This window comes from Lepisosteus platostomus, chromosome 13, assembly GCF_059453375.1.
Source record: "Lepisosteus platostomus isolate fLepPlt1 chromosome 13, fLepPlt1.hap1, whole genome shotgun sequence".
Classification (NCBI taxonomy): Eukaryota; Metazoa; Chordata; class Actinopteri; order Semionotiformes; family Lepisosteidae; genus Lepisosteus; species Lepisosteus platostomus.
Window position 1 is genome coordinate 30565677 of NC_142623.1, and position 26649 is coordinate 30592325.

General features: G+C 41.8%; 2 protein-coding genes and 2 long non-coding RNA genes across 6 annotated transcripts in view; 2 read left to right on the forward strand and 2 right to left on the reverse strand.

Annotated features, from left to right (window-relative positions):
* The window catches only part of LOC148650359 (uncharacterized), a 74479-nt gene extending 50910 nt beyond the window's left edge, over positions 1 to 23569 (reverse strand). The window contains exons 1-2 of one of the 2 annotated variants that reach the window (XR_015926094.1): positions 22474 to 23569; positions 5339 to 9848 (exon numbers count right to left, since the gene is read on the reverse strand). This is a non-coding gene — a long non-coding RNA (uncharacterized LOC148650359). Of the gene's footprint in view, positions 1 to 5338; positions 9849 to 22473 lie in introns of those variants that run through there. The other variant, XR_015926092.1, reaches the window with a different exon arrangement.
* On the forward strand, positions 2010 to 12153 carry stc2b (stanniocalcin 2b). Of its 2 annotated transcripts, none has more exons than XM_088604089.1 (4): positions 2010 to 2399; positions 6272 to 6414; positions 7388 to 7599; positions 9520 to 12153. In XM_088604089.1, exons 1-4 carry the CDS (start codon positions 2258 to 2260, stop codon positions 9791 to 9793), a joined length of 771 nt encoding a protein of 256 aa, XP_088460215.1. In that variant the 5' UTR covers positions 2010 to 2257; the 3' UTR covers positions 9794 to 12153. The 2 variants fall into 2 exon arrangements, with proteins under 2 accessions (XP_088460215.1, XP_088460214.1); XM_088604088.1 differs by having other exon boundaries at positions 2011 to 2399; positions 9382 to 12153.
* On the reverse strand, positions 15180 to 17340 carry LOC148650361 (uncharacterized). The gene is made up of 2 exons (XR_015925838.1): positions 15656 to 17340; positions 15180 to 15624 (listed from the first exon to the last, which is right to left on the reverse strand). It is a non-coding gene; the product is annotated as an uncharacterized LOC148650361 (long non-coding RNA).
* A 103-nt stretch (positions 23570 to 23672) lies between the features above and the next one.
* nkx2-5 (NK2 homeobox 5) lies at positions 23673 to 26565 on the forward strand. Its single transcript, XM_088604087.1, has 2 exons — positions 23673 to 24175; positions 25051 to 26565. The coding sequence occupies exons 1-2, from the start codon at positions 23842 to 23844 to the stop codon at positions 25656 to 25658; spliced, it is 942 nt and encodes a 313-aa protein (XP_088460213.1). The 5' UTR covers positions 23673 to 23841; the 3' UTR covers positions 25659 to 26565.
* Positions 26566 to 26649: the final 84 nt, after the last annotated feature.

Here is a 26649-nt window from a genome sequence, read left to right on the forward strand (position 1 = left end):
AAGACCCCTCGTCCTTTTACACCACATTACCTAATTAGCTTCTTGAGCCAAAGGCAGGACCATTTGTTTTCCCAATTCACTGAAATTTTAGGGGGGTGGGGGGGGCATGAAGAAGACTGATCAGTGAGAGAACTGACATAAAAGAACATTTCATTACCAACCTGTCATTTCAAAGTCTCACCTTCACTATTAAAAAGTTAAGTGACCCTTGTTTTCCCCAGCAGGCAACTGCTGGCAAGATGCCCCATACATAGTAATTTAATTGGGTGGGCAACGTGCCCATGCTAAAAAATCGGGCCTATTGTTTTTTGATTAAATGTTCCCTCTACTTTTTGGATGTTTTATGTCACTTTAAAAATGTTGAAAGAATGTTAGGAAATGTGTGCTTGGATTTCCTGTTTTTTTTTAACTCGTTCGGTCTGCCACAAATAAGACAACACAAAATGTGTTGCACTGGACTTCATTTTTAACTATAGTGCATGACATTTAATTACAAATGTCCGATATTTCCGCAATGTTTTACAACTTCAAAGAATCTTTCAAAAAGTGAAAAGCGTTGATTTTACCGCCGACTTGAAACGGTGAATCAGGGGTACTGCGATTGCTGTTAGAAAGATCCACATCAATTTGCCCACTGCTCGAGGTTTCAAAAGGGATGCGATTCACGTTTTTGCAAAACAGATTGTTCATGCTTCAGTTTCAAGCTAAACCTTCATTAAAAGCAAGTTTTGTATTTAAAAGTACACATTAAAGTACACGTGACCGGTATTTGAAGATGTTGTAGTAAAACGTGGAAATCGTGGGTTCTTCCAGTTAAGTGCCTGCCAAGCAGTTTCACTGACTACTTCAATGTAGGAGAGGGAGGGCTGGCAGCCTTAGTCCAATGAATTATTTTAGCAGAGACGGTTCTTGTCCGCTATTAGTGCAAAGAAACCTTGTAATTTACCTTCGCCAGTGACTGAAGCCACATTATTTAAATTATAGTGTTGACAAATAGTGGTACGCAGAATCTTAATGCGTATTTCTTACACGAGGTGCCAAAGCAAGCAATAGAAGAAGATTTATAAGATATAAGAAGATTTTTAGGATGTGAAATAATCGGCCAATTGCATTTATTTCCAGGGACCTCTGGCGACAAGATTGTACGACGACCTCCCTTGTAAAAACTGTTTCAGTGAAACCTGCCAAGCATGTTATGTAGCTCGTGATGGGCGTCTATGGCATTATTACAGGGCATTTAATCGAGTCTGTTTTAAAGGCAATGCAATACCGCGTTAGCAATCGTGTAACAGGATTTTGTTAAAGATTAGTGATGTATATACTATAAAGTCGAGTTTTTTTAAAAAATTCGTTTTAATGCGACTAATGAAACTATTGTCTTTTCTGATTGTTTCATCGACCTCGACCCCCATTCGCTAACCCCTGGGGAAAAAAAGCCTTTTGCTTTACACGAAGACACTGACACATCGCTGCCACAATGGTCTCTGACAAGTTTGCTTGTGTGAATGAAGTCTCAAGTTTGACATTCTAGTTTTGGTATAAAATGCCTACTGCGTCACATTAGTGTATACTGATCTAGTATCTGTTCATATAGTATTATTGCTAATAAGTCCCAAAGGTGTTAGGTGTCGTGACTTCACACCGGGTAGCATGAATTGGTGAATAAATTAATTAAAACGAACATCACAAACATTCCAAAATTCTTGCGCTTTGCTTATGTGAGTCACGCTCAGCTCACATACAGCCTAATTTATATAGGAATGTATATATATATGCACTCTTTCTTTAAGACATTCAGCAGATCATCGAACGTTACGTAGTGAAGGGAGATGTTTCATGTCTAAATATTCGTAAAAGGTATACAAAATCACAGTCTCTCGGAACACTTCTACAAAGTTTAGTTTATCCAAGGGGGGAAACTTTCGCTGTGACCACGCCCCTCAAACTTGGACGTGGATGTCTGCGCCTGTGATTGGTCGGGAGCCACGAATGACAACACCTGCTGAACTCCTTCATCAAAAATGACACCAGGGCTTTGCGAAAATATAGGCAGCATCCATCGCCTTTCCACCACGCGTTCAGTACTTGCTTGAACAGCAAGCGTTAGACAATTGGCTGATCAATTCATAAGCGCTCCGAGAAACTGGCGCGCTGAAACACACACATACAATATAAAATAGAGCCCTCTTACTGGCTGCACTCTTTCATTCATTTAAAGTGCCGGTTTAAGAAAGTGAGGCTTTAAGGAGACCGGAAAATGATAGTAAAATGTGCGATAATTCTCCTGATTTTTGCAGTCTTCGAACAAGCGGTGGGGACGGATATTACTGATCATCACGAAAACCCGCAAGACAAACCAGCTAGCCAGCAGAAAGGACGGCTTTCTCTGCAAAACACAGGTAGGTGAAATGTAGGGACGTGAGCTCCAGCCTGCTGTTCCGCCTGACTCACTCCGTAGACATTTGCTGATGAAATCTTCAACGACTGGAGCTGCCTGTACTGTACACACGTGCTCTGCTTGGATAGTAAATTAATGCTTTGTATTAATATTGAGGTTGCCTTTTTTTTTCCATTGCTTTATGAAGTGTCGACGGCTGCGTAAAATTATAGTGTTGATTCTGAGCACATTACTGGGAAAGAGGTGATATTCTATGCCCCAGCACGGCATTCTCCAATTAAAAAAGGAAGTCGATACCTTGCACGAGCAAAGACATTCAATATCTTAGTAAACTATTAATAGCACTCCGCAAGGTAGGATAAGTAACATATGGAAACAGGTCCTAAAGGTATATTTAAGATATACATGTGCATATGTGCGTACTTGAACACAATTGCAGCACACAAATTAACGAGAGCGTTCAGTGGAAGAAGGCTGTGGCTATACGGCGTTAGTAACACGTAGCATGTTGGTGAAGTATCTGCCAAAATTCCAAGCTGGAAAAAATACTCTCATAAAAATGTTTAGCAGAAAAGATTATATTGGTTGCTTGGTATGCTTTGTTTAACATTCAACTGGTATGTGGGTGAGGTGTTTTAGCCGTGGCAAAGAGCGAAATGTAACTTTACGAACGTTTTAAAATAACGGTTCTTAGGAAGGATGGAAGAACTTAACCAGCGTGAATTAACGCGCCATGAGCAGCACACGAGGAGGAAAGCGTCTCCGGACCCAAATATTTGATCCTTTGTACAGTATTATCATCACAGGTCCCCTTTTGTTGTGAGCGAACTGGACATCTTCCCGGGGGGAATATGTTTACGAGGAAATAAAGCAGAATTTAACCCTCGAAATAATGTCCTGTACATTTAGTTCTACACCCCCTCCCCCAACCCACACATACGCACACCACCACCTTCAAAAAAAAAAGACGCAGGTTTGCACATTACGATCCTTCACTCAATCACCCCACTGTGCAATTCAATGCACGTTTTGACCAGCTCGTGTGATCCAGGCACATTCTCGTCCGGATGCCAACACAAGCACAAGCGCCTCACTTTACCGGCGCACAACTTACAGCTCAAGCCTGTGTCTCCCCTCACAGAGGCTCTCTCTGTCAGCAACCAGGATTTCTCAAATCAAACAGCCGGCCCAAGAAATCTTTAATTAGCTTTGGCTGTTCTTTTTTTTCTTTCTCCCCCTAGTCCTACCAACGAATGCACGTTTGTGAAATTGCCTTTTTTTCCCCCAAAACTAAAAAAACCGTACGACCTCCGCTTAGTACTATACGAATCATAACCAGTTCTATTTACACAGGTAGCCAAAGCGAACATAGATACAGAATAATACTCGTAAATTAAACCCATCTGCGGCAGAAATAATGGAGTGGATTTGGAGCCCATCATACAAGTACCTTTGGATACGGATCATTACATAGAAATAATTCATTGGAATCGCCTGACGGGCCTTGCCTGAAGCTCCCTGGTTTTAAAATGGTTAAGATCACGCTCCGTAGGTGGAGAGATACCATTACTGGTATCTTTCTCTAATCTGACCTTATTAATTCTTTCACTGCGGAGCCGGTACCGCAGTACGTGAAGAGACTGGGTTTGGAGACGCCCAGAACAGTAGTCCTTAAAGCGATATAAAAATCGACTTGATTACCATCAGACCGTGTTTTAGATTGCCCAAAAACTGCTACGCGCTCAAAACACAGTTTCGTGCTAAATTAACTTCAAATTCACACATTTTTTTTAAATGAGAAGAATTTTAAAAAATGCCAAGGATAACTTTTTTTAAACGCGGCCGGTACTGCAGTAGTAACAGTAGAGGTAATGCTTCTTTATATACTGTATACATATGCGTGCTAGATCATTTAGATATTTGTTTATATATATATAAATGCAGGCTGAGATAACGACGATAAACCGTTTCCACTAGATATAATACAATCCGCTGAGAATAGTGACTTATCAGAGGTAGCTTGTGTGTGCTCCTCTTTGAAAATGCAAATAAATACGTATTGTAGTCCAGGGTTGATATGGTAAGGAGGGATAACTTTATGCAGTTGTCTTCTCTTTGACCCACATAAGCTGTGCTGTTTCTGTGCCCTTCCCTAGGTTTACAAGGTCAATCGTGTAAGGATGTGTCTGTCTCCATTCATCACTTGTGTAAACTCAGAGCAGATGGTATTTCATCATGCAAGCATCCCAGTAAGCTTTCAGTACTTGAATGCCAATTTAAAAATAGATGCAATACAGTCAGAGGGGCACCTCAAAGGTAAAAAGACATGTGCCTTATCAACCTCTCTCTGCCTCTGTCTCTTCTTCACAAATCCGGTAGAATCAGTGGAGCTGAAGCATATCGGCAAGCCCGAGTTCTCAAAAGTTTGGCGTCACCTGCCTCCCTCTCACCCACTGGTGTACAGTCTCTAAAAACCACACGCGTTGCGGAATAATGTCAGAAAGCCACAGAATATGTTTTGAGCCAAGGGAGAAAAGGAGAATTGCGTAATTCCAACAATTATTTGTCAGAACGACACGGAACTTGAAGTTACACTCCTCTCTGGGTGACACATCTTGCATCACAAATGGAAAATAATGTTTTTACTGATTGCAGTACACTGCATTCGAGCAATGCGCCTTTCTTACAGGAGTTTCTCCATTTTCCTTCAGAGCTACAGCCTACCAGTGTGTTTTTTTTTTTTCTAATGGTTAGGTAAAGGTAGCCACAAGACACTCTGTAAAAGTGACTTAGTTTCATAGCTTTATATAAAAGTATAACCATTTTGTAGGTTTCCTTACTGTAGCAATTTCATATTTAGAGCACTCATTGGGCGTGGAGTAATTGTATAGAGTATCGTCAGGAATGCCTGTTAGTTCTCTTAAGAAGTAAATACTGCTATTCTAACAGACTTAAAGGGTTTTTATTTTATACATTATTACTCAAAACCTCGCCTCATATACCTGGTAATGCCACTTTCTTCTTCCTGTGATAGTCATCTGCTCTTTTACATACATTATACAATGATATCATAGCATTTTTTTATTGTTTCACATTGCTTGTGCTTGTGTCATTTTGCTGCAGGTGTTAACTGTCAGCGTATTAAAGGATAATTACATTAAGGCTTGGCTGCCGCTCTGGGAGATGTGCTGATGGCACCTCCCTAAATGTATGGCTGCAAGATCACCATGCAATGATAAACCCTTTTCTTGCCAGTAAAGCGTGAGGGTTTCAGCGAGAGGCACAGAGAGACCTGCCTCAGATCTCTCTTTGAAGGACGAGTGACTTTCTTTACGGAGACAAACCTTTCCTTTAACCCGATGAAGCGTTTTGCCATCCTGCTAAGCTCGGTGATTCGGTCTCTATAGGTTGTTGTACTGGAAACCCTCCCAGTGTCAAGACCCTATGCAGCTGAACAAAATGTCAGGTGTTCTAGAATTCCGCCTGCAGTGTTTTTGCAACACACAGGAATTCCTCAATGTCCTTGCAGAGGAAGATGTGGTTAGGAAGCAGCTCTAAATCACAGGCTGAGAATTGATTGCTGTCGAAAGGCCTTCTAATTTTCACTTGTCCCTATGAATCTTGTCACATAATGCAGCACTTATAAAGATATATAACTGTGTATCTTCAAACAGTGCCCTTATCTATGTAATGTATTCCTTTTTTTCAGGAAGTCTCTACAGTGGGCCAAACCACCTTTTGAGATGTTCCTTTTGATTGTTGCTCTTTAAAAAAATGGTGCCAAGTCAATAGCCATTCAACAATGTTTTCATGTTCACTTGTATACTGAAATTGATTTTTTTGTGTCATCTCTTTTTTTTTTTTCCTGCCCAGCTGAAATCCAACATTGCCTAGTAAACGCTGGGGATGTAGGATGCGGCGTTTTTGAGTGTTTCGAAAACAACTCCTGCGAGATCAGGGGACTGCAGGAGATCTGCATGACATTCCTGCACAATGCGGGGAAGTTTGATTCGCAGGTAAAAACCTGACATGCGATTCAGCAAGCACTCTTTGGGACACAAATATTGTGACAAGAGTTTTGTCCTCCAAACCTCGATGGGGCCAACAACTTCTCAGGCCTTTTACTCAGACCAAACGTACGGTAAAACACAAAGCAAAGGACAAAAGGGGAAGCTACAGGAAAGTGTATATAAAACCAAGAGCAGGAGGCACATCTTTACACAAAGAATTGTGGGAGTGTGGAACAGGAAACCCAGCCTTGTGGTTGAGGCTGATACTTTGGCTTCCTTCAAGAAAAGGCTGAACAAGATCCTTAGATCAATATGTTATTAACAACCAAACACACCAAATGAGCACAACGAGCCTCCTCTCGCTCGTGTGTAAGCTTTTTTTACCAGTAAAACAGGTTCTGCACCTCGTTTCAGGAGATTGGATGAAAAGCAGTACCCAGCAGTATTGCTGTAGCTTCCTGATCTGCACTCTCAAGACCACCAGTTCCTCAGGTCGCTTAACAGACAGCCCAGCTGCACATGAATCAATGAGGTTTCATACACAATAGCGAATTATCCAGAGCTGTTGGCTTGGGGAACAGGAGATACCTCTGCGTGGGCAAGATGCAAGAAAAATGCTGTGAAAACAAGTAGCCCCTTACAGAACAGTAATATATATAACTTCACAGATGATGTATTGGGTAATAAGCTTTGGGGACTGGAGCCCTGGGCTCTCCTTGACTGATGTTTTTAAAAGTTTATTTTTGTCCTAGCCATTGCTAGAGGTCTCATTTTTATTTCTAGGAAAATGAGAACCAAAAGAGCATGTCACTTCTCCTGCTATTAGTGTTTTACTACCTTAGATGGCTTTGAAACAGCTCCAGCCAGCCTCTGTCTGGGACACAGCCAGGGGTTAGCCATTGCTGTACGTAGCCAGTGGTTATCCAAGGGGTTGGTGATCCATTGCTCTGCAGGCCAATGTAGTGTTCTTCTTTGACAGGGTAAATCCTTCATCAAAGACGCTCTGAAGTGTATGGCTCACGGGCTGAGGCACAGGTTCAGCTGCATCAGCCGCAAGTGTCCAGCCATCAAGGACATGGTGTTCCAGCTGCAGAGAGAGTGCTACATCAAGCACAACCTCTGCTCCGCGGCCAAGGATAACGTCAACGTCATGGTGGAAATGATCCATTTCCAGGACCTGTTTCCCAAAGGGTAGGTGCTGCCGCCCGAGCTTCGATACGACCTGCAGCCAGCCCTGCCAAGCTGGGATCCCCAAAGGCATAGCACAGAAAGGGGGAGCCCCCCTGGACTGCCCGAGAAAAACACATCAACCCCCCCAAGACAAGTACAAGCATGACTGCCCTCATTCAGTAATCATCAGAGCATGGCTTTCAGTTTGTTACTATTGTGTGTGACGTATTGTTCTTATCGTTTATTATTATACTGATTATAGGGCGGCACAGTGGAGCAGTGGTTAGCTTTGCTGCCTCGCAGTGCTGGGGTTCTGGGTTCAGTTCCAGATCTGGGATGCTGTCTGCATGGAGTTTGCAGGTTCTCCCTGTGTTTGAGTGGGTTTCCTCCGGGTGCCCCCGGTTACTTCCCAGAGTCCAAAGTCCAAGGTCCAAAGACACACTGGTGGGTTAAGTGGCCCAGGTGTGAGTGTGTGCCCTGCGACAGACTGGTGGAAACTGGCCCTGGTGTGTTTGCATGTTCCTGCCTTGGGGTGAACTAGAAGTGGTGTTTGAGACATTTTAAAGTAGGGAAGGGGTTCCCAGGTGAGAATATTAGCTTGAAAATGGGTTATCCATTTAGAAGAGGAGCTGGTAGCACAACACCGAGCCAAACTAAAAGCACTCCAGTCCAGTGTCATTTACCGTGAGCCTGGCTGTTCTGAGAACTGTGTCTTTTCCCAAATTTGGGCTCATCATGCCAGAAACAAACCCGTATTATAGCATTGAAGAGTACTGTAGCATCGGAGCTCAGAGTTACAGTTTGTCAAACATTGTGCTCTTCTAAAAGCCTTTGACCTTTGTTTTTAAGAAAGCTGCCAATTAAACATGGCCCCACATGACATTTTTGATGTTATTAAGAGCTTGTGGTTGCTCATTCACTACTAAAACTGTCTGGCGAAGAGCACATTACCCTTTATTTGCCGTCAAAACAATGCTCAAGTTCACTGACTCCCAAGGATCAATTAATCTTCCGCAGCCAAATTTAGAAACAGCGCAGAGCAGATAGCAGCATGAATGTCAGGGTGATCGAGGGAAATTTATTTCACCAACAAAAAAACACCCTCAAGGCACTGAAAGCAGTCTGAAACTGAAAGACAAATGCTGTCAAAAGAAAATAAGTTTGGATTGCCAGAACATGGCTTTGAAATGTTTTCTGAAGCCTAGGCAAAGAGTAGCCGATTCTTCCAACTGAAACTGCAGGCAGCACTCCAAGTTAAATTAATCTGGTTTTTCTGCTACTTTACAGTTGTTATCCAATGGACAATTTATTTTTCTAATTTGGTACACCTTTTCCCCTGATCTTTCATTTGTTTTTCTAAAATTGAGTCCTGATATCTGAGGCTCAGAACAGAAACTTTACCACTAGTCTCGGGGTCATGCAATGGTGCATAGTTTCTTTTTGTAATTTTATGACTGTTTAAGACCTGTATCCCATTCAGGGTGAACCCTGCCTTGCACCTGTTGCTTGCCAGGATAGGCTCTGGCTCCGCTATGGCTCCGTATTGGATGAAGCCGTTAGAAAATGGATGTTAAAGAAGTCATATCATGACAGTATTTTGTCACACTGTCACATTTTGACAGTCTGTTGCAGAGTTTCCAGAGGGTCGAGTTGGGTTTTTGCACCACTGACTGTGTCATACTGTGTTGAAAAGATGGACGAGGGGGGGTTGAGGCATCTGGTCTGCCACAGACGTCAGTATAATGTTTCCTCCTTCTGCCTGCCATAACCGCAGCCTGTCTTCTCCGCCTGTCCCGGCTGCAGGCCCTACGTGGAGCTGGTGAACATCCTGCTGAGCTGCGGGGAGGAGGTGAAGGAGGCGATAACGCGCAGCGTGCGCCTGCAGTGCGAGCTGAACTGGGGCGCGCTGTGCGACAGCCTCAGCTTCTGCTCCTTCTCCAGGCAAGAGGAGCACGCCTCCCAACTGACCCCGGCGCCCGAGCCCCGGAAACAAGGGGACCCCCTGCACCGCGCCCCTGCCGCCGACCCGGCTCAGCCGCCCCCCGAAAGCGAACGGGACCACCCCCGGACCTCGAGGCAAGGAGAGAAAGAGAAGGGGGGCAAGGCCCACGCCGGACCCCAGCCCCGAAGTCGCGGCCAGGGCTCGCGGCGCTCCAGCGTTGAGGCGGACAAGGCCGAGCAAGACGAGCCCGAGACCACAGACATCCGGAGGTGAAAGAGCCGCGTGGTCCAGCCGAACTTTCTCTGAATCAATAAAATCAGCAGAAAACCTGAGAGAGAGAGAGAGAGAGAGAGAGAGAGAGAGAGAGAGAGAGAGAGAGAGAGAGAGCTCCCACTGTCTCATCCATAGTCATTCCAACACTCCTAAACCATAACCTTCCCAGGGTATGTGTGGTGCAGTGCATTGTCTTCCTAAAAGGCCAGATTGTTGTTATTATTATTTTATTTTACTCCAGGCATAGCGGTTCAAATTCCTCATTTCCTGGCTGAACTTAGTTTAAAGCCTTTTTTAATTGCTATTTATTTCCCTCTGTACCTTTTTAACACAATATATATAGTTTCTTCTGTGATAACGCTACAGATAATGACATACTTAACAGGATAGGAAATAATGGATTGTAGATATGTAACATATATTGAATAGCTTAAGCTGAATATTTGTTTGCTTTATAGTTCTATTTTACTTGATAATTAAATACCAACTGTAGAGGATTGAAGTCCAGTTCTGGCACATATGATATATAATCCATAAGGGGTTATGGCTTTGCTAAAGAACATTTTTCACATGTAAATTACCTGCTACTACGGTTTCCCCTCTATCTACAGAAGAATCTCTGTGTTTTTGTTTTTCCCCAGTGTAATTAAAGACAGATTTGAGGTACGCTTAGTTTTTCCTGCACTCTAGAAGTTTTTTTTTTGTGACATCCAATTAGAAATGCATTGTAAAATCAAATCCATTAATGTGCCCGTTAATCCCCTCTGTCGATTGAGATGTTATTGTGAAGCGTGTTCAGGCACACCCACCTAGAGTAGTGACAAAGAAAATCTGTCTCGCAAGATCAGGACTTCTCAAATAAATTCAGCGAGTTCCTCACGAAGACAAGCTCGGGGCCTGTCCTCAACAAATGATCCAGTTTTGTCGTTACTCTATTCCAGGAAACTTCAGACATGTCGATCAAAATGGTCTACCAGAACCACTGTCTGTCCGAGCATCTGATAATATTGTCTTCCTACAGAATTATGTCATGCCAGTATCAGAAAGATGACATTCAGAATACATAGCCCAGCTGTACACCTATGCCGTCTTTCCTGATAATCATTGGTGCTTTCTAACTTTTAAGCTACTAGTCGTTTTTTTTCAGACTGTTCTACCTACCACCTCTCCCCCTTGCCCCTAATCCTGCTCTTTCCCAAGCCCAGAATAAATCATTTCGAGACGTTTTTTGCAGTTCGTAGCCAGGCCTGCACAAAGTAAAATGACCCATCGTGCACATTCTGGAATTGGGTTATGTCCACATGAGTTGCTGCTTGAGTATTATTATTGAAAATGTTATATTTACCAAGGCCATTCCAAGAATTCCACTGGTAGCCTGCCAGCAGGGCTCCACAGAGACTGTGTTTCACAGTGTGTGAGTAGAGGGCTGTTTTCTCTTGTAGCTCTATAAAGACATACTGCCCCTGTATGTGATACACTTTTTATGTTAAGATTTAAGACCTCAAGAGTACAGATGGCTTCCTCTGCACTGCGGACTTTTCAGTCATGACACATTTTCAGCATTGCTCTGCTCGAGACATCCTCGCTGCACAAAAACCCTCAAGCTGACACCAAGGAAGAACTCGAGTCAAGTTTGACAGGGAACGAGCATGGTAACATGATTGTATCCTTCGCCACGGCTACAAATGCAGCTGTTTTGCAGGTTGCAGTATTGTTGGAATGGTACATCAATTATTTCATTCAGCTCGTGAAGCAAACCAGAGATTTTTGTGTGAATTTCAGTTCACCTGTCGCTATTCTTTTCACGTTAATGAAAAAAAAAACTATTTCAATGTCCAATTGAACTGCATTAAAAAATACACGTCTTTTAATCTTTCTTGGCTTTGTAACAGCAGAATTCTCCAAGTGGCAGTCTGTCTTTTCTACCAGTTAAAATGCATGTCCGGTAACATCCAGAAAATGGCACGAGTTACCAAAGCCAATCACCTCAGATTGATCGCTAAGAAATTTGTGTGTAAAGTTTGTTTAGACAAAAAAATGTATCTTGATTTCATTAAAAACTAATTCTTTTGTGGGTATTTTTAACAACTGTTTGTGAAGGTTGGTTTATGTGTTTGTCTACTGATTCCTTATATTCTATTTTGTAAATATTATACATTTCTATTTATTTTAGCTCCTTTTTATTAGGTATATATTTCATTTGAATTGCGGCCTTCCTGACACCTCCTTTTACCTGTGTTGTATATATTCATGCCACTAGTGAGGTTTGTTATGCAACTTATAATTTTATACAGTTCTATGATTTTATTGACAGTGGTGTTTTGCATTATTTATTAAACTATTTCTTAATGTCTTAAAAAGCTTAGTGTTTTTGTTTAATGAAATAAACTGTGTGTGTTAGCCTCTCATTGAACATCATTTTGTGCCAAACACAAATTCTACACATGAGTATTGATGCATCAGTGTTCATCTATTAATATTGCTCAGACCATCCTAATAAGACACCATGTGGGAATTTTCAACAAAATCTTAATAATTACAGCTTAAAATACCAGCAACACTATGAGTGGAGCCTTTTCTGCCAAGATTTTTCAAATGAAGAGCAGGGGGCATCCTAACCTATAATTCAAGCACTGAAGTCCAACCTTTCAGAATCGGTTTGAGAGGAAAAGGTGTTCCAAAAGCTTGTGGTACTCAGTTGTTCCATTAGCTTGTACAGATGTATTATGGGAATTTGAATATGCATCATGAAAAAAAGTTACAAAAGAAGGGGAGATCATTTGTCACATCCAAGCACTGGTAGCTAGCTGATCTGGTAATCTCAGCCAGGTGCTTCTGGAATCTTGAGGATATGTGCTTTAATTCAGACTCCAGCTTCTTCAATACTGCCACAACGCTTCATGTACAGAAGTACATTCTTGTCCTTATAAACAGTTTTCTCAGTTTCCTCTTCTGTACCCAGCGCTGTCTCCGTGTCGTTGTGGATTCTGAATACTGATTCTGAATACTCTGAATTGGTCTTGTAGTCTCCCGGATGACGTTCACTTCCCTGATGATGCCCCAATACCCATAATATCCATCTGCAGCCATGGATACTCTCGATTGACAGTGCCCTGACACCTACACTTGACGCTGTAACACAATGCTGAACATTATTGCACAAACAAAACATTGCACAACTTGCACACAGGCCTGGGTGAGAACTGGGGGCATTAAAACGTATGAAGGGTTTGCACCTTGTTTTTGTTACAGTAAGTAATTAACAAGTACCTTGAAGACCTGCAGCCCTCTCCCTCATACTCTGTACCACACTGTAGATGTGGCTTCGGCTCAGGCGATCTCCAAAAACTCTACCCCAATCCCCACCTCACCCCCCCCCCTCCTCTGTATGGATTACGAAACGCCCATAAAGCTGTCACAGGCCTGTCAGGAGCCTGGCCACAGCCCGTCAGCCGTTGTGTTGTTGCGGGTAGGAGTATCGGGCTACATTACAGTATCTTCTGTGAGAGCACTGGGAAATCAGTGAGCTGCCACATGGCTGTGCCAGAGCTCCAGGCTGTAAATAACCTCCCCTGGGCGGGGGGCTGTTGCCCCTACTCCGTGCTCACTGTCTGGCCTTGGCTGAGGTGGGGTGGGTGGATACCAGCCAGCTGAGAAAACCAGCTCCTTCGCTGTCCTGGGACCAGTCAGTCCCAGCCAGACAACTGCTGCTGTGCTCTCACCTCCGGCTCTGAAGCAAGCAGGGTAACCTGACCTGCTCTGGGCTTCGGCCAGTCAGCTTGCACTCTGGGTTACTACTGTTACTTTCTCTGTTGCTGTAATATTCTCTTCCCCTTCTACCCTTACTATCGCTGCCATCGGTATCGTGTCTATCCTACAACCACTTCAGTGACTGAACGACAGGATCTGCACAGACCAGGGCTTCGGTTAAATAATGTTCCCAGAGTCAAAGGCTCAGCGTTTTTACAAGGGCTTTTGCTCAGGGTCACTCAGGATGTTCTGAATCGTCACTGCAGAGACAGCAGACGATCCCAGTACCACAGACAACAATATTGTCCCTATCATAATCTGGTTATGCCATACTGCACAAATGTCATAGTATTCTTGGGGTTTTTATTATCCCATACATACATATGGAGTCTCAATCTGATTATTTTTTTTGTCCTGAGAAGCAGCTGTAGGTTCATTTGGTCCAGACAAACCCCAGTTACACCATGGCAACAATGAATGAAAATTTATCGATATGTCTGGCTTTACATTTCTGGATTTGTGGGATAATCGGCTGATCGTGTGACCAAAGACGTCATCCCCATCATACACCAAAGGGCTGTGGAATTGGAGGTGGCGTTTAGCATGTTGAGGGGGCATTTATAGCCTAGCCAGCTAGTGATGGGAGGAAATTTGGGATTTGTCATTCTTTATAAAGTTTCATTATGAACCCAAAGACGTATTTTAGATTTACTGCACTGGGATAGGTAGTTCAAGACACCATACAAAGAGACACCGGTGTCTGTTCCTACATCGCTTAAAGAGATCAAACAAGAGACCCCTTTAAAACGCTGTTGTGAGGAGAAAGAAATATTCCCAAAATTATGACTGGGTGCAAGAAGATAACCTTAAACCTGAAAATGGAAGGACTCACAACCTAATTTCAAATTTACCCTTGATTTTGCATGCATGTACCGAGAAACCCTATAAACTACTTGTTCAAAGGCTTGTCTGTATTACCTTGTCAGATCGAAAAGAAATAATTGTGAAATCCTTTAGCGTGCAAAAATCAGAAATTCAGAAGATCCTGGGTCTATGACTCAAATATAAAGCGTTTCTGTGTTCGAGGTCTGTTAAGATATTTTTATTCGCAACTGGGCTGGAGATGACTGATCTTTTCAAAGAAAAATCTATTTTCACTTTCCACATTTAAATAAACCAACAGCTTGCGATATTCATTTGTAACAAAGTTATAGAGAAGACGGTGGCGACCACTTAAAGAAAATTGGATAGTGCCCTCTAGCGGTCAGACTGCCAACGAGTGTGAATTCAACAAGCAAAAACTGGAGCATTGTACGGTGTGTGCTTCCCACCTTTTACGAAAGCCTGTTTGATATACTGCACATTGTACTAAAAATCTTTTATGCTTGTTGTCACAAAGAAATCGATTTAATTCAGAAATAAATTTAGGAATTGTAAACCGTGTAATACTATTACAGTTACTAATCGTAAACTTAAATAATTTAAAATGCTGCATGCAGGCCTATACAAACTCCCACATTCGTGTTGATGGATTCCAATTACGATAGTGCTATACCATGATATAAAATGTGAAACTGAAAATTGTATTGCTACTAATGTGGCAATAAAAAGGATATTGTTTCAACAACTATCGAAAAACACTTCACAGAAACATTTATTTACAAATCCACACTGCGTACCCGTGCTGTACGATTTTTAATTCAATAACAAGATGGGTGTACAAAGTGTGAGGTGGAAATCTTGATCTGCAGAGTTTCAATAAAAACAGCAACAACAAAACAACTGGTACAAAAACCAGACAGCACAGACCTTTGTTTTAACTTGCCATTAACGTCAGCATCATTCAAATTATGTCCTTGTTCCAAAAATATAATTTAAAGCGTCTCTTGAACACCTCTTCTTTCACGGATTTTTTGTTCGTCAATTAGGGAGATGAAAGAACGCAAACATCAGCCGGGTTATCTAGTAGACAAAACCCGTGACGCACTCCAAAGGATATTCAACGCCAGTTTTGCCTAAAGGGAACCAGTTTTCACTTGACCCTTCACAAGACATTGGATGATTGCCAGTTATCAACGTTGCTGGCCTGTTCAAAGAACGGCCTCGCGAAACCTCCGAATCGTGGCGCGGTGGGATCAGGTCCACGCAGAAATGGCAACCCGGAGTGGACGTCCCACAGACTTTGCAAGTGGGCGTGAGTAGAGCCTGGGGAATTATTGAAGTAAGACCCCAGCGGATGTGGGTCCTCCTCAGTATCCGCAGTGAGATACAATGTTCCGCATCATAGCTCCATGTCTATGTAGGACACTATGTATTCTCTCCTGTTAAATATGGCTATCGCGCTGTTAACGGACCGCCTTACTGATAACTCCCTTTCTTCAGTGCAAAAAGCACACGGAACTGCATCGAGAGTGCGGGACATGGAGGGTGACTTCAAGTGACCAACCTGGAAATCATTCAAGGCAGGACTAATAGACTGGGGATCCACGCCGGGATCGGTTTTCTGGATCCGCATGCAAATAAAATATTTTTGAAAATAAAACCAGGAGAATTCAAACCCCTCTTTAAAGTCATGCGACGTACACAACACCCGTCGGCTGACTTTTGCTGCCGAGACCTGAATCGCCCGGTCACGCGTGCTTTGCCTCCTGGTGCTCATCGTCAATCGTTTTACGCAAACGCAAAGCCATTTTTTTAAAAGTGGCATGTCACCCAGTGATCGCGTATTTGGCAAAGGAAATAAAAAAGACTTTCATTTCCTTTTATCCCCTTATCACAATCTTATATAAAAAAGAAATAAGCCATTAGAATAACAATGAGATCCAGGCACACAGCGTAGCTCTTCAACATCTGATTAGACGCATGGTCCCCAAGAAGCCATCCGTAGACACATGTGGGATGAATTAACTGGATCACCGATCTGTTTTTACATATGGTATCATTTTGCATTCAATATCAGGTCCTCATTTAGATGGAACACAATTCGGAGATCGAAATATACAGAAACTCAAGCAGAAACGGCGTTATACAAAAGCTTGCCTGGTAAAATTTTATTTTCGTGGGGACTTCTATACTGCTCGTGTACATGAGGGAAAATAGATTTAAAACGAATGTTTTGGCGTGGGTGCGCACACACGCAATACAATACAAGCTTCCTCTACAATACAATTATTACACACACCAGGTATGGTGTGTATAATACCGTTTAGAGTTCGGACATAAAGTCCTTGAAATGCCCCCACATTCTTCCTGTCATTGTGCCCGAGATACAAACGTACTAGACGGGTTGAAAGGCCTTCTTTCGTAAGCAGCGTATGTGCTTATGAGCCCACCGCGCCCCCCGGAGTCTACACGGAGTCTATTTCAAGACAGTTTCAAGCACACAACAATACTGATCTTGAACGTGGGATGATAGTTTTGTCTCTATACCCTACTAGTCCTCGGCTCTTCTTCTCGAGACGGCCTTAAAAATATGTCGAATGGCGCTGCATCGCATGCAGGTGGACGACTATAAATTACTAACGTTAGTAGTCATGATTACTGTATCTACTAAATATTTCTAAATAACTATATAAATAATAAAAAAATTACAGTACTGCTACACAGTTAGACACCCGCATATAGTCATTTTCAGTGTTAATATCACGCATCACAACGTAATGAACAGAGAATCATAACAAAGTACAGCAGCCTGAACTAAATACTACAGTTGTTTTTTTTTAATTGTGATAACCACCAGAGGGCGCACAATGCCTGTAGCCTCAACAGTCCGGTAAAGCCGTAGTTAAAGTGTTGAAAATACTACAGTGCATTACAATATATAATAGAGCAAAATCACCAATCCCAAAAACATATTTTGCATATATTACTTTTGTTATTACACAAGGTTACACGTGAGAACATTAGTGTGGACTGAGAAGCACTTTAAGCCTGTGGAATCTCGAGGGTCTGTGACCAAATTATTCCCAGACGTCCAGTAAAAGAGTTTTACTGGGGCACTTAGCGATTCCCAGATATATTTCTGCTCAATGTAACTGTATCCTTAAGGTCTTTCTTAAGATGTAATTAATGAACACACATACGAAGAGGACACCTGGTCCTGAAAGAAAGCAGGTGTCTGCTCAGAGTGCCCTTGGACTACTGACACCACTCGGTACTTCAGTCACGGGGACTGGAAGGACAGACAGCAGTTTCTCTGGTATGAGGGCAAGACTGAGGGCAGGATCTTAGCTGCGCAAGGCGCAAAGAGGAGGTTTCGTTTTAAAACACAGTAGAGCACTGGGCTACCGTTTATAGCACACAGAAAACTATAGCCTTAGTTTCAAACTTAGCGGTAGTAGCCCGTTCCTAGCAGTAAACCAGTCCGGTTTTACATTTAATTTACTCGCGACACAAGGAGAACACAATCGGACAAATAGGTGATAACACAGTAACGAAAACAAGAACATGCTACTAGTGAACACGTATTAAATACATTAGAAGACTAATAGTCATTACTTTACTTATTACAGAAATTAATGTCAAAATTGAAGGAATCACTTTTTAAGTCACTCTAAAATACACCACTGACGACGATTATAACAACAACAACAACAACAACAACAACAATAATAATAATAATAATAATAATAATAATAATAATAATAATAATAATTAATAATGTTCGTTATGAAATAAATACTGTTTCAAGTAATTCTATTCTATTCTATTTTGTAGTCCAGTCTATTCGTTGAAGTCCCTGTTTAGACCATAAGTAAAAAGAGAAAGATTTTCTCAAGACGTTTTTCCAAAACATACTCAGGTGTATATTGTATGTCTTAATAGGCTTATGTTGAGAATAAATGTCCAGCTCTTTCATTGACAAAAAAATAAATACACGTAAAATTCCTATCGAAACAATTATTCAATTTTATTTTTTATAGTTACGCGTTTTTCAGGATACAGGGAATAGTAGCAGTTAACAACTTCAAAACTAAAACTTGTTTTCAGTTTGAGTTGAAACAGAATTATCGAATGTTTTTAAACCTGCTTCCTTCTTAAACAATTTGTCTTCGGCCTATATATATACAGCACACTGAAAAGCAGTAGAAAACTATTTAAAAAGAACAACACAGTTTTCATAGTATCGTTAGTTAAATGTTTGTTTGTTTTTACCCCGGTGAGCGCTTTTCTATTTGTAGTTTATATTTAAAAAAATATTGACACCAAATTCAAATTGTTTTCGCAATTTCCACATATCATTTATTGAAAAAGAGCAAATAAATGGAAATGAAACACAAAACTACAAAACAAAAATAATAATAACAATAAGAACATCAATACTACTAAAAATAAACTTTCCATTTGATACTAACACATTTAAAGTCATATGTAAATAGATGTGGTTAATATTACGGTTAAATTACATCCCGCCAGATCGCTAGTAATATTTTGTGATACAAAAATCGAATAATTGACTTACACGTTATAACGGTAGTCTCAAATATCGCACACAATTATTGGCGTAATTCTACAGAAGACACTATAAACTATGTCGATTATCCTGCATAACTAGCATATACAACCAGAATAGCCCATAAAAGGGAAAAAAAGATTGAAACGACACAGTTGGGCATTACTTTTATTGATGTTCTTCTTATCAGTGGTTTTAAAGTAGTGAAACGGGAGCTCCAAACTGGAAATTATTCGAAAAAACCACAGACATATTTAAGCACATTCGAAATTAACACGTACAGTATTTAACCAATTGATATTGATTCAATATCGTTGAAGCCTTACCTACACGAGAACGGGCTTCGCGGCTGGAGCTTATCTGTTTCTACAGACATTTAAAAAAATATGCGGCTGTATGCTGTTAACAGAGCGGTGTGTTCAGTGAGGTGTAGTGTATCGAGGTGATTAATTCTGCGGCTCCTTGGCGCTATTTCGGGCCATTGTAATTAGTTTCCATTAGGCGAGGTGTAAAACAGCGGTGCCTGTGAGAGCAGTTGACTGACAGGGGCTGAGGAGAGCGGAAAGACGCCAGCCCCGGTCCTAATGCGCGTGGCGTCTGGCCCGGCCGCAGCAGCAGGGAACGGCCGCAGACAAGGACAGATAAAATACCTCAGACCATTTCGCCCTCTTAGCCGATAATATCCACAACAGCCCGTCGGACAGGAAGTTTTTAAGAATCACTATCTATCTCTTTTATCTGCTCTCTGGAAATGTGCTGCAGAAAGACGAGTTGTGCAAGTGACAAGGTACCACAATTTACAATCTCCGGACAACCTTAAGGTTTTTTAAATCTGATGACGGGAGATTCAAATATCTCAATAAATATATTTTGTTATCTATTTAGGTATACACGCTATATTATTTGACCTAATATTTGCGTGTTAGCACTCCATTCAACCAGAGAAAAGATTACCCGAAAGTAATTACAGAAAGATAAGTTACGACGGTCAGAAAAAAAAATATTCCCAGCATTTTGTGAAAAATGCAAACGCCGAAGAGTACAATCGGAAACAGACCATTTAAGGCATGGATTGATTTTCCGAATTTGGTTTCAGAGATTTGTAAAAATAGCTCGAGACTGTTCTGTAGAATTCAGTTATTAAACGAGTCCCGTTCGTGCATTTCGTGCCTTTCATCAATATACTCTTAAATTCGTTCCAAACGAATATATATTCAAAAATATACATGGGGACTGATTGATTTATTTGTATTACAACGGCAAAGTGGTACTGAACAAGCGCATTCAGGACGCGGATTGCCGGAGTTAACGTGATACTACAGTATTGAATATTGTAGAAAACCACCGGATCAACGGTCAGCTCCAATAAACCCAGTTTAGCTAAATGTAATATAAAATTAAACTTCGAATTAACTTCGCAAGATTGTGAAACGAAACGAAGACTGCTTCCCTTAATCGCACATTACAGAACACCAGCGAGCAACGAATTCGATATTTGTCATCTTCAAATTATTTCACTTCATTGCGTAGTTAGTGATATTCAGATAATTACCTGTTGGGGAGATCTGTGGTTATTTAATTAGTGTAAGCGTTCACAGTGGAGCGAGGCCGAGTTTGGCATGGTGTAATATATACACTGAGAGGTGAGCTTAAGTCGCATTAAAGATGTCATTAATGCTTGTGGAGACAGTTATTGGAGACAGACAGTATTATCATTAGTTTTATCTTTAACAATACATCACGTTTAGCACTGTTGTGGAGGAACAAATGGGTCTTTTGTCTCTGCCCAGGAGTTGGTGTTTATAGTTTTAAAGGAATATTCGGCAGTAGAGGCGCAGGGATTGACTTCTCTGATAAATGAAGGATAGCACTTTTTGGGACTACTGAATCAACAAGCGGGGTCACTGGAGCAATAATTGGCGAAAAAAAGTAAACAATCAGTAGAGCCCGTGGAAACTGGTTTTTCTCAGTATGATTGATGAGGTTTTTTTTCCCCTCTTTTTCTTTCAGCAAGGGAAGGAGGCTTAATAAACTCTAAAGCCGCGATACTGTGTCCTGCTACCAGCGAGTGGCGACCCTGTAGGTTCAGCGGAGAACTTCAAATCCTCAGTGAATGAAGATCACGAGACTGTGGGAAACGTGACAAATTGGTCAATAATTGTTTCAATTAAGTCATTAAGAGCTCAGGGGGAATATACTGCAGGAGTGCCGGTTCGGGCCTTGTCACAGGTCTTCATCTGCCGGCTCATTCTTCTTCTTCATGTCCCCGCACAGAGTTGTTCCCCGGTTAGTCTTTCTTTTTGTTTTTGGTACGTTTTAAATTAAGGGTGACGAACGTAGCCATGCATGCTTCTAATAATTAACAACAATAATGTGGATATATCATAGAAATATAATCAATTTAGAGGATTTAAAAAAGACCGTGTTCAACTACGTCGTTTTACGCAAATTATTACTGGTTTGGAACCAGTAATTATTTCCATATCATTAAACATACATAACACCCACAATAACAGACAACATAATAACACACGCGCGTTAATAACAAATACGTTAAATAAAGGGGAAGTATTGTCGTGTTTTGTAAACATCTATGATACTGATTATGAAAACTGTTGCTGCCGGACGTTTCTTGATTCTCCTCTAATTCCTTAACAGACCCCACGCTCATCACTGTTTCCGTGATGGAGGCAAGGATGTAGCACAGGACAATAAACTTTAAAGAATATATATCTGTACTTGTCTCAGGAGTCTTTCAAAATTAACAACGCTCTACAAATTAAGCAAACTAGGGTTTGCACACTCCCACGAATAAGGAAAGTCTGTAATTCATTTCACAGCTACAGAATATTGTTGTATATGTATATTAAAGATTCTGTTGTTCGCCGTGACCTCTCAGTTTCCAGTGTCGTCATGAAATAAAGCTGTCTCAAAGATAATATATTTTTTAAGTTTCTTCTGAACGTTAATTATTTTGGTTTTACAGAATCAGTTCATCTCCAAAACGATCGGAAAACAAAACAATTCGACTTGAAGCTACAGCTGCAGAAAAATACATTTGGATTTAAATGAAATCTCGTCAAGTTAGAAATTATGTAATTTTGCTTTCTCTTTAAGTACAGTATGTCTAAATGGTCAACTTCGTGATGTGCATTCATGCGGAATTTAATATTCAGGATTTGTCGTTTTTAAATATTGCAATAATAGAAATCGGCGTCGATTCTACGTTCTAGTACAGAAGTGTTTGTCAACAGGCGTGTATTTAATGAGGGGAGGCCCTAATCTAAGAGTTTCACAACTTTAGATTAAAACAACAACATCTGAAGCAAAGAATAATCCAAACCTTCGAATCAGTCAGTATAAATGTTCCAACGTGACATATTAAAGCGGATTGCATTAAGCGCAGGCGTTATCGTTTTACATTAAATGTGTCAACTTGACGGCCTTCGATATTATAAAGACGCTGGTAAATACTTACTCCAGCTTGAAGGTCGGTTTGTTTTTATCTGTTATCACGTCTTGATCATTAAAGCTGTGGCTCCCGGATCTTTCAGTGACAGTTTGAGTGCGCAGCTACTGGTTTCGGATTCACAGAATTCCCAGAAGCGCCAACCTGTTGTCTCCCAGGATAGATCCCCTTCCTCTCTATCCACTGTCTGCTTCATTTCCCCTGAGCGTAAACAAACTTCCAGAACCCCCCCCTCCCAGGGACAGCACAACGGATTCACTTTTATAGCTTTTCATCTCGAGAGGGCAAATACCACACGCCATAAAATACAATTTTGTCTCCGTGAACACCTATAGGAAAAAAGGTAATCCACGTCGTTACACCTTAATTTCCCAAATCAAAATGCTTTCTTTCCTAAAAACAGCCACCACACGTGTGCACAGAAGTGCGCTCTACAATTTGACTGTTTCACTGATAACCTCCAAACACACAGGTCTATGCTTTTGAGAGCTCCATTGACTTCACACGGGGTGAAAGTAGACTCGGATACTTTTGTCACTTTCAGACTTTCATGCAGACGCCATTTGCTAATTTAAAAAATCACGATTATTCTCGGGCGTCACTGTCTTTGCGGGGACAATTTTCTCAGATTTGGGTGGTACCTGAGCGCACAGTACTATCACAGAAAAATACCTTGAGCTGCGTTCGCAAACGTGTTTGAGAACAGGTGTGGGCTGTGTATCACGGTGGCGCATTATGTGAATGGAATGGGGTCGACAAAACTACTGTAATGGAGATACAAACTGGGTTGACACTGAAAAGGGTGAATTGCCATTGAAGTGGATACGGACAGGCGAAAAAAACAGAGGGTGGAACTTGTTGAAGAGTTTATTTAGAATGCATAAATGTGATAAGTAAACGTAATATGACGGGTTTCATAAATGATGATGACTGTATTGCAAAGCACAACATTGTAGCAATGAGGTACGAAAATCAGTCAAGTGCATCTGGATACAGATAGGTATATACGCAGTGAAGTGTCTCTTCTGTCCCTTTAACTCGCGTGGCGATGTTTGATGCATATACTTTTAAGGTCACCTGTAAATCTAACAATGTCACGTCACCGACTCACCCAAAGCCAATGGGAATCTTCAACGCGCTTGTATTGGGTCCCATAGCCCCTCCTACGCGTCTCTCAGGCCAGTGGCCAAGCTATCACAGACCCCCACAACTCGGAGACAGGGCTCGTGGAAAAAGATGAGCACTTTTCTTAAGAGCCCCCTTACAGCACAAGAGAGCGCTTTGGTTTAGTGGATAGAGTTGTTCCAGGGAGGAGGCGATATCGCAAACAGGTTCACCAATTTGTTGCCGGGCGCATTAATTAAGTGCTTCCTGGCCATGTTTCCCAGCCCCCTGACTTCTACCCCCTTTTCTGTGAAGGACATTTTGAACCTCGAGCAGAACCAAGAGGAAATGGCCTCTCTGGAGATCTCGTCCCGGCTGGACACCGCACTCTCCTCCTCCGCCTGCATGCTGGCGAAGTTTAAGCAGGAGCCTTACGGCGAGATGCCACCCGGAGCCTCCCTCTTCAGCGACGACGTGCCCCCGTGCAAAGGCAGCAAAGGCTCCTCGCTGAACTTCGCCGCTGCCTTTTATGGCAAAACTTTCTTGGAAACGGATATCACGAAAGACTCAAAGATGGGCAATTCATTCGAAGAGAACCCCAAGAAAGGTAACGGCTCACCCTTGTACTTCGCTATGTCTGCTGTCCGGCGCTTCTGACATGTCTCATTCCGAGCGCAGCCTTAACCAAAGCCGTCTGTTAGAGCCGCTGGCCTTGCTCAACTGTCTCCGAAGCAAGGCTCTGAAACAGAATGCGAGTTAATGAAGTATTTGACACGGTGAAATTAAAAAGGCCCAAAATTACACTTAGACACGTACATGTTTTTTGAATAAAAAAAGAACAGACTAACTTTAATTTCCCCAGTTTTTTTCCCGTGACTGTTAAGGTCACAGTAGCGATAAAATAATGCCGTTTGCAAAACTGAACGAATAGACAATTGATGGTCATTTGTCTGTTAGCTAAAGTGTGTGAAGCGGGGCTGATGTTCATGCAGGTGTCGCTGTCCTGCTGTGTTAAGGATGCGGAGAAAAGCCAACCTTCAAGATCCATCAGAAACGCGGTGGGCAGGATGGGGAGGGGGTAGCGAAACACAAAAGCAAACCGATCATTACATATCTGTAACTGCGGATTAAGTCTATGATTTTTTTTCTTGAAAAATGCTAAATAATCTGTTGTCTGAACACTACCAAATGTCAAATCTCCCTCGTTTTCATTAGTAGTAGCCGTTCACAAGATTAGGTTTACGGTTAGATTGCACTATTAATCGTTTCATTTAACCTTGATCACGCATTAAAATGTACATGAATATTTCACTTAACGAAACGGCTCACTATCTGTTATTAAAATATTTTAACAATTGCATAACTAAGCAGTCACTACATCTCCAAGCTACTTTTATAGCCCACATAACGACTGTTCTACCATGCCTGCGACTACCGCGCAGAATAAAAGGCACAGTACTAATAAAGCGCTGTTTTCTACAGAGGGCTACTCCTCTCGGAAAGAGCAGCAGGAGGAGGCGAAGGCGGAGGACGCGGAGCGGCCGCGGCAGAGGAAGAGGCGGAAACCGCGAGTGCTGTTCTCGCAGGCCCAGGTGTACGAGCTGGAGAGGCGGTTCAAACAGCAAAAATACCTGTCCGCGCCCGAGAGGGACCACCTGGCCAACGTGCTCAAGCTCACGTCCACTCAAGTCAAGATCTGGTTCCAGAACCGGCGGTATAAGTGCAAACGGCAGCGCCAGGACCAGACGTTAGAGATGGTGGGCATCGCCCCGCCGAGGCGCATCGCCGTCCCGGTGCTGGTGCGAGACGGCAAACCGTGTTTAGGAGACACGTCTGCCTACAGCACCTCGTACAACGTTGGCCTTAACCACTACACTTACAACACCTACCCAGCCTTCCCAAACTACCCTAGTCCGGGCTGCAACACAAACTATACCTGCAACTACCCAGCAACGGCTATGCCGACCCTTCAACCGTCCTCGGCCAACGGCAACTACATGAACTTTAGTGTCGGGGAGCTGAGTAACGTCCAGACTCAGTTCCAGTCTAACAACGGAGTTTCTCCCCTGCATGGTATCAGAGCTTGGTGAATGCGGGTGTATATATTTTAATTTAATTTTTTAAAGAAAGACAAATAACCCGGAACCTCATAACGTGTGCGCTTCAAAGAGGTTATTTTCTTAAAACGGGATGCACAAAGGTGCAGGTTCTCGGTTTTAATCTGCTAAAAGTCACATTTTAAATAAAACAAAATATGCATTAGTGACTTAGGACTTTTTGTAAATCGTGTCTTTTTACCCCTCTGCTTGAACTGTTTTTTAGTTTGTCACGGGATTTCTGAGCTGAAATACAAGAGTGGTTCTGGGAAATGATTTGGGTGCAGTTTTCGACTGACAGAAGTGGTAAACGGACGGCGAAATGAGAGGATTCACATCGATATCATCACTTTCAAAAGATTTTTGAAAGCGTTTTCTGTCAGTTTTAAGGGAGATGAAGTAGACATACGTCGGATTGTTAAAGATAAAAGCTAAAGTTCTTATTTTCTTCCATTGTAGGCGCTTGTATTATAAAGAGATTTGTCATCAGCCTGTCAATGCAGTAATTTTTAGTTTAAATATTGTACAGGTGGCAGGGTTTCGTGTGGTTTTTGTTGATAAACATTCTGAGTGCTAAGGGGAAAACCAACGTTATGGTTATTTATTCAAGTCATCCCATAACGATACTTTAAAGAAAAATAGCTCAAAAATGAAAACGAATTTGTCATAAATTCAAGGGACGTTTAAGAAGTATTTTAATGAGAAATTATTTACAGCAAAATTTTATTTGCACTGTTCCCATTGGTCTCGCAATATTTTACTAACATTTACTGATTTAGTACAAACAGTATCGTTCCAGAGAACGACTCCAACGCAGAAATGAACCGTTCTGCACGGGGATCACACACTGTGGTTGTTAAAAAAATTAAAATATATTGTAAATAAAGACTGTTGTATTAAACCTCATTTTTTCGTTTGTTCATTTCGAATGCCTTGAAATTCTAAAAGAAAAGATTACGCAGAGATTTTTTGAAACGGTATTTAT

Bases quoted from the DNA above. Each gene is read 5' to 3' on its own strand.
- stc2b (XM_088604088.1), top strand. From the start codon at position 2,258: ATGATAGTAAAATGTGCGATAATTCTCCTGATTTTTGCAGTCTTCGAA. The intron at 2,400-6,271 runs GTAGGTGAAATG...TTTCCTGCCCAG, and splicing joins GCTTTCTCTGCAAAACACAG to CTGAAATCCAACATTGCCTA. The intron at 6,415-7,387 runs GTAAAAACCTGA...CTTCTTTGACAG, and splicing joins CGGGGAAGTTTGATTCGCAG to GGTAAATCCTTCATCAAAGA.
- nkx2-5 (XM_088604087.1), top strand. From the start codon at position 23,842: ATGTTTCCCAGCCCCCTGACTTCTACCCCCTTTTCTGTGAAGGACATT. The intron at 24,176-25,050 runs GTAACGGCTCAC...TGTTTTCTACAG, and splicing joins CGAAGAGAACCCCAAGAAAG to AGGGCTACTCCTCTCGGAAA.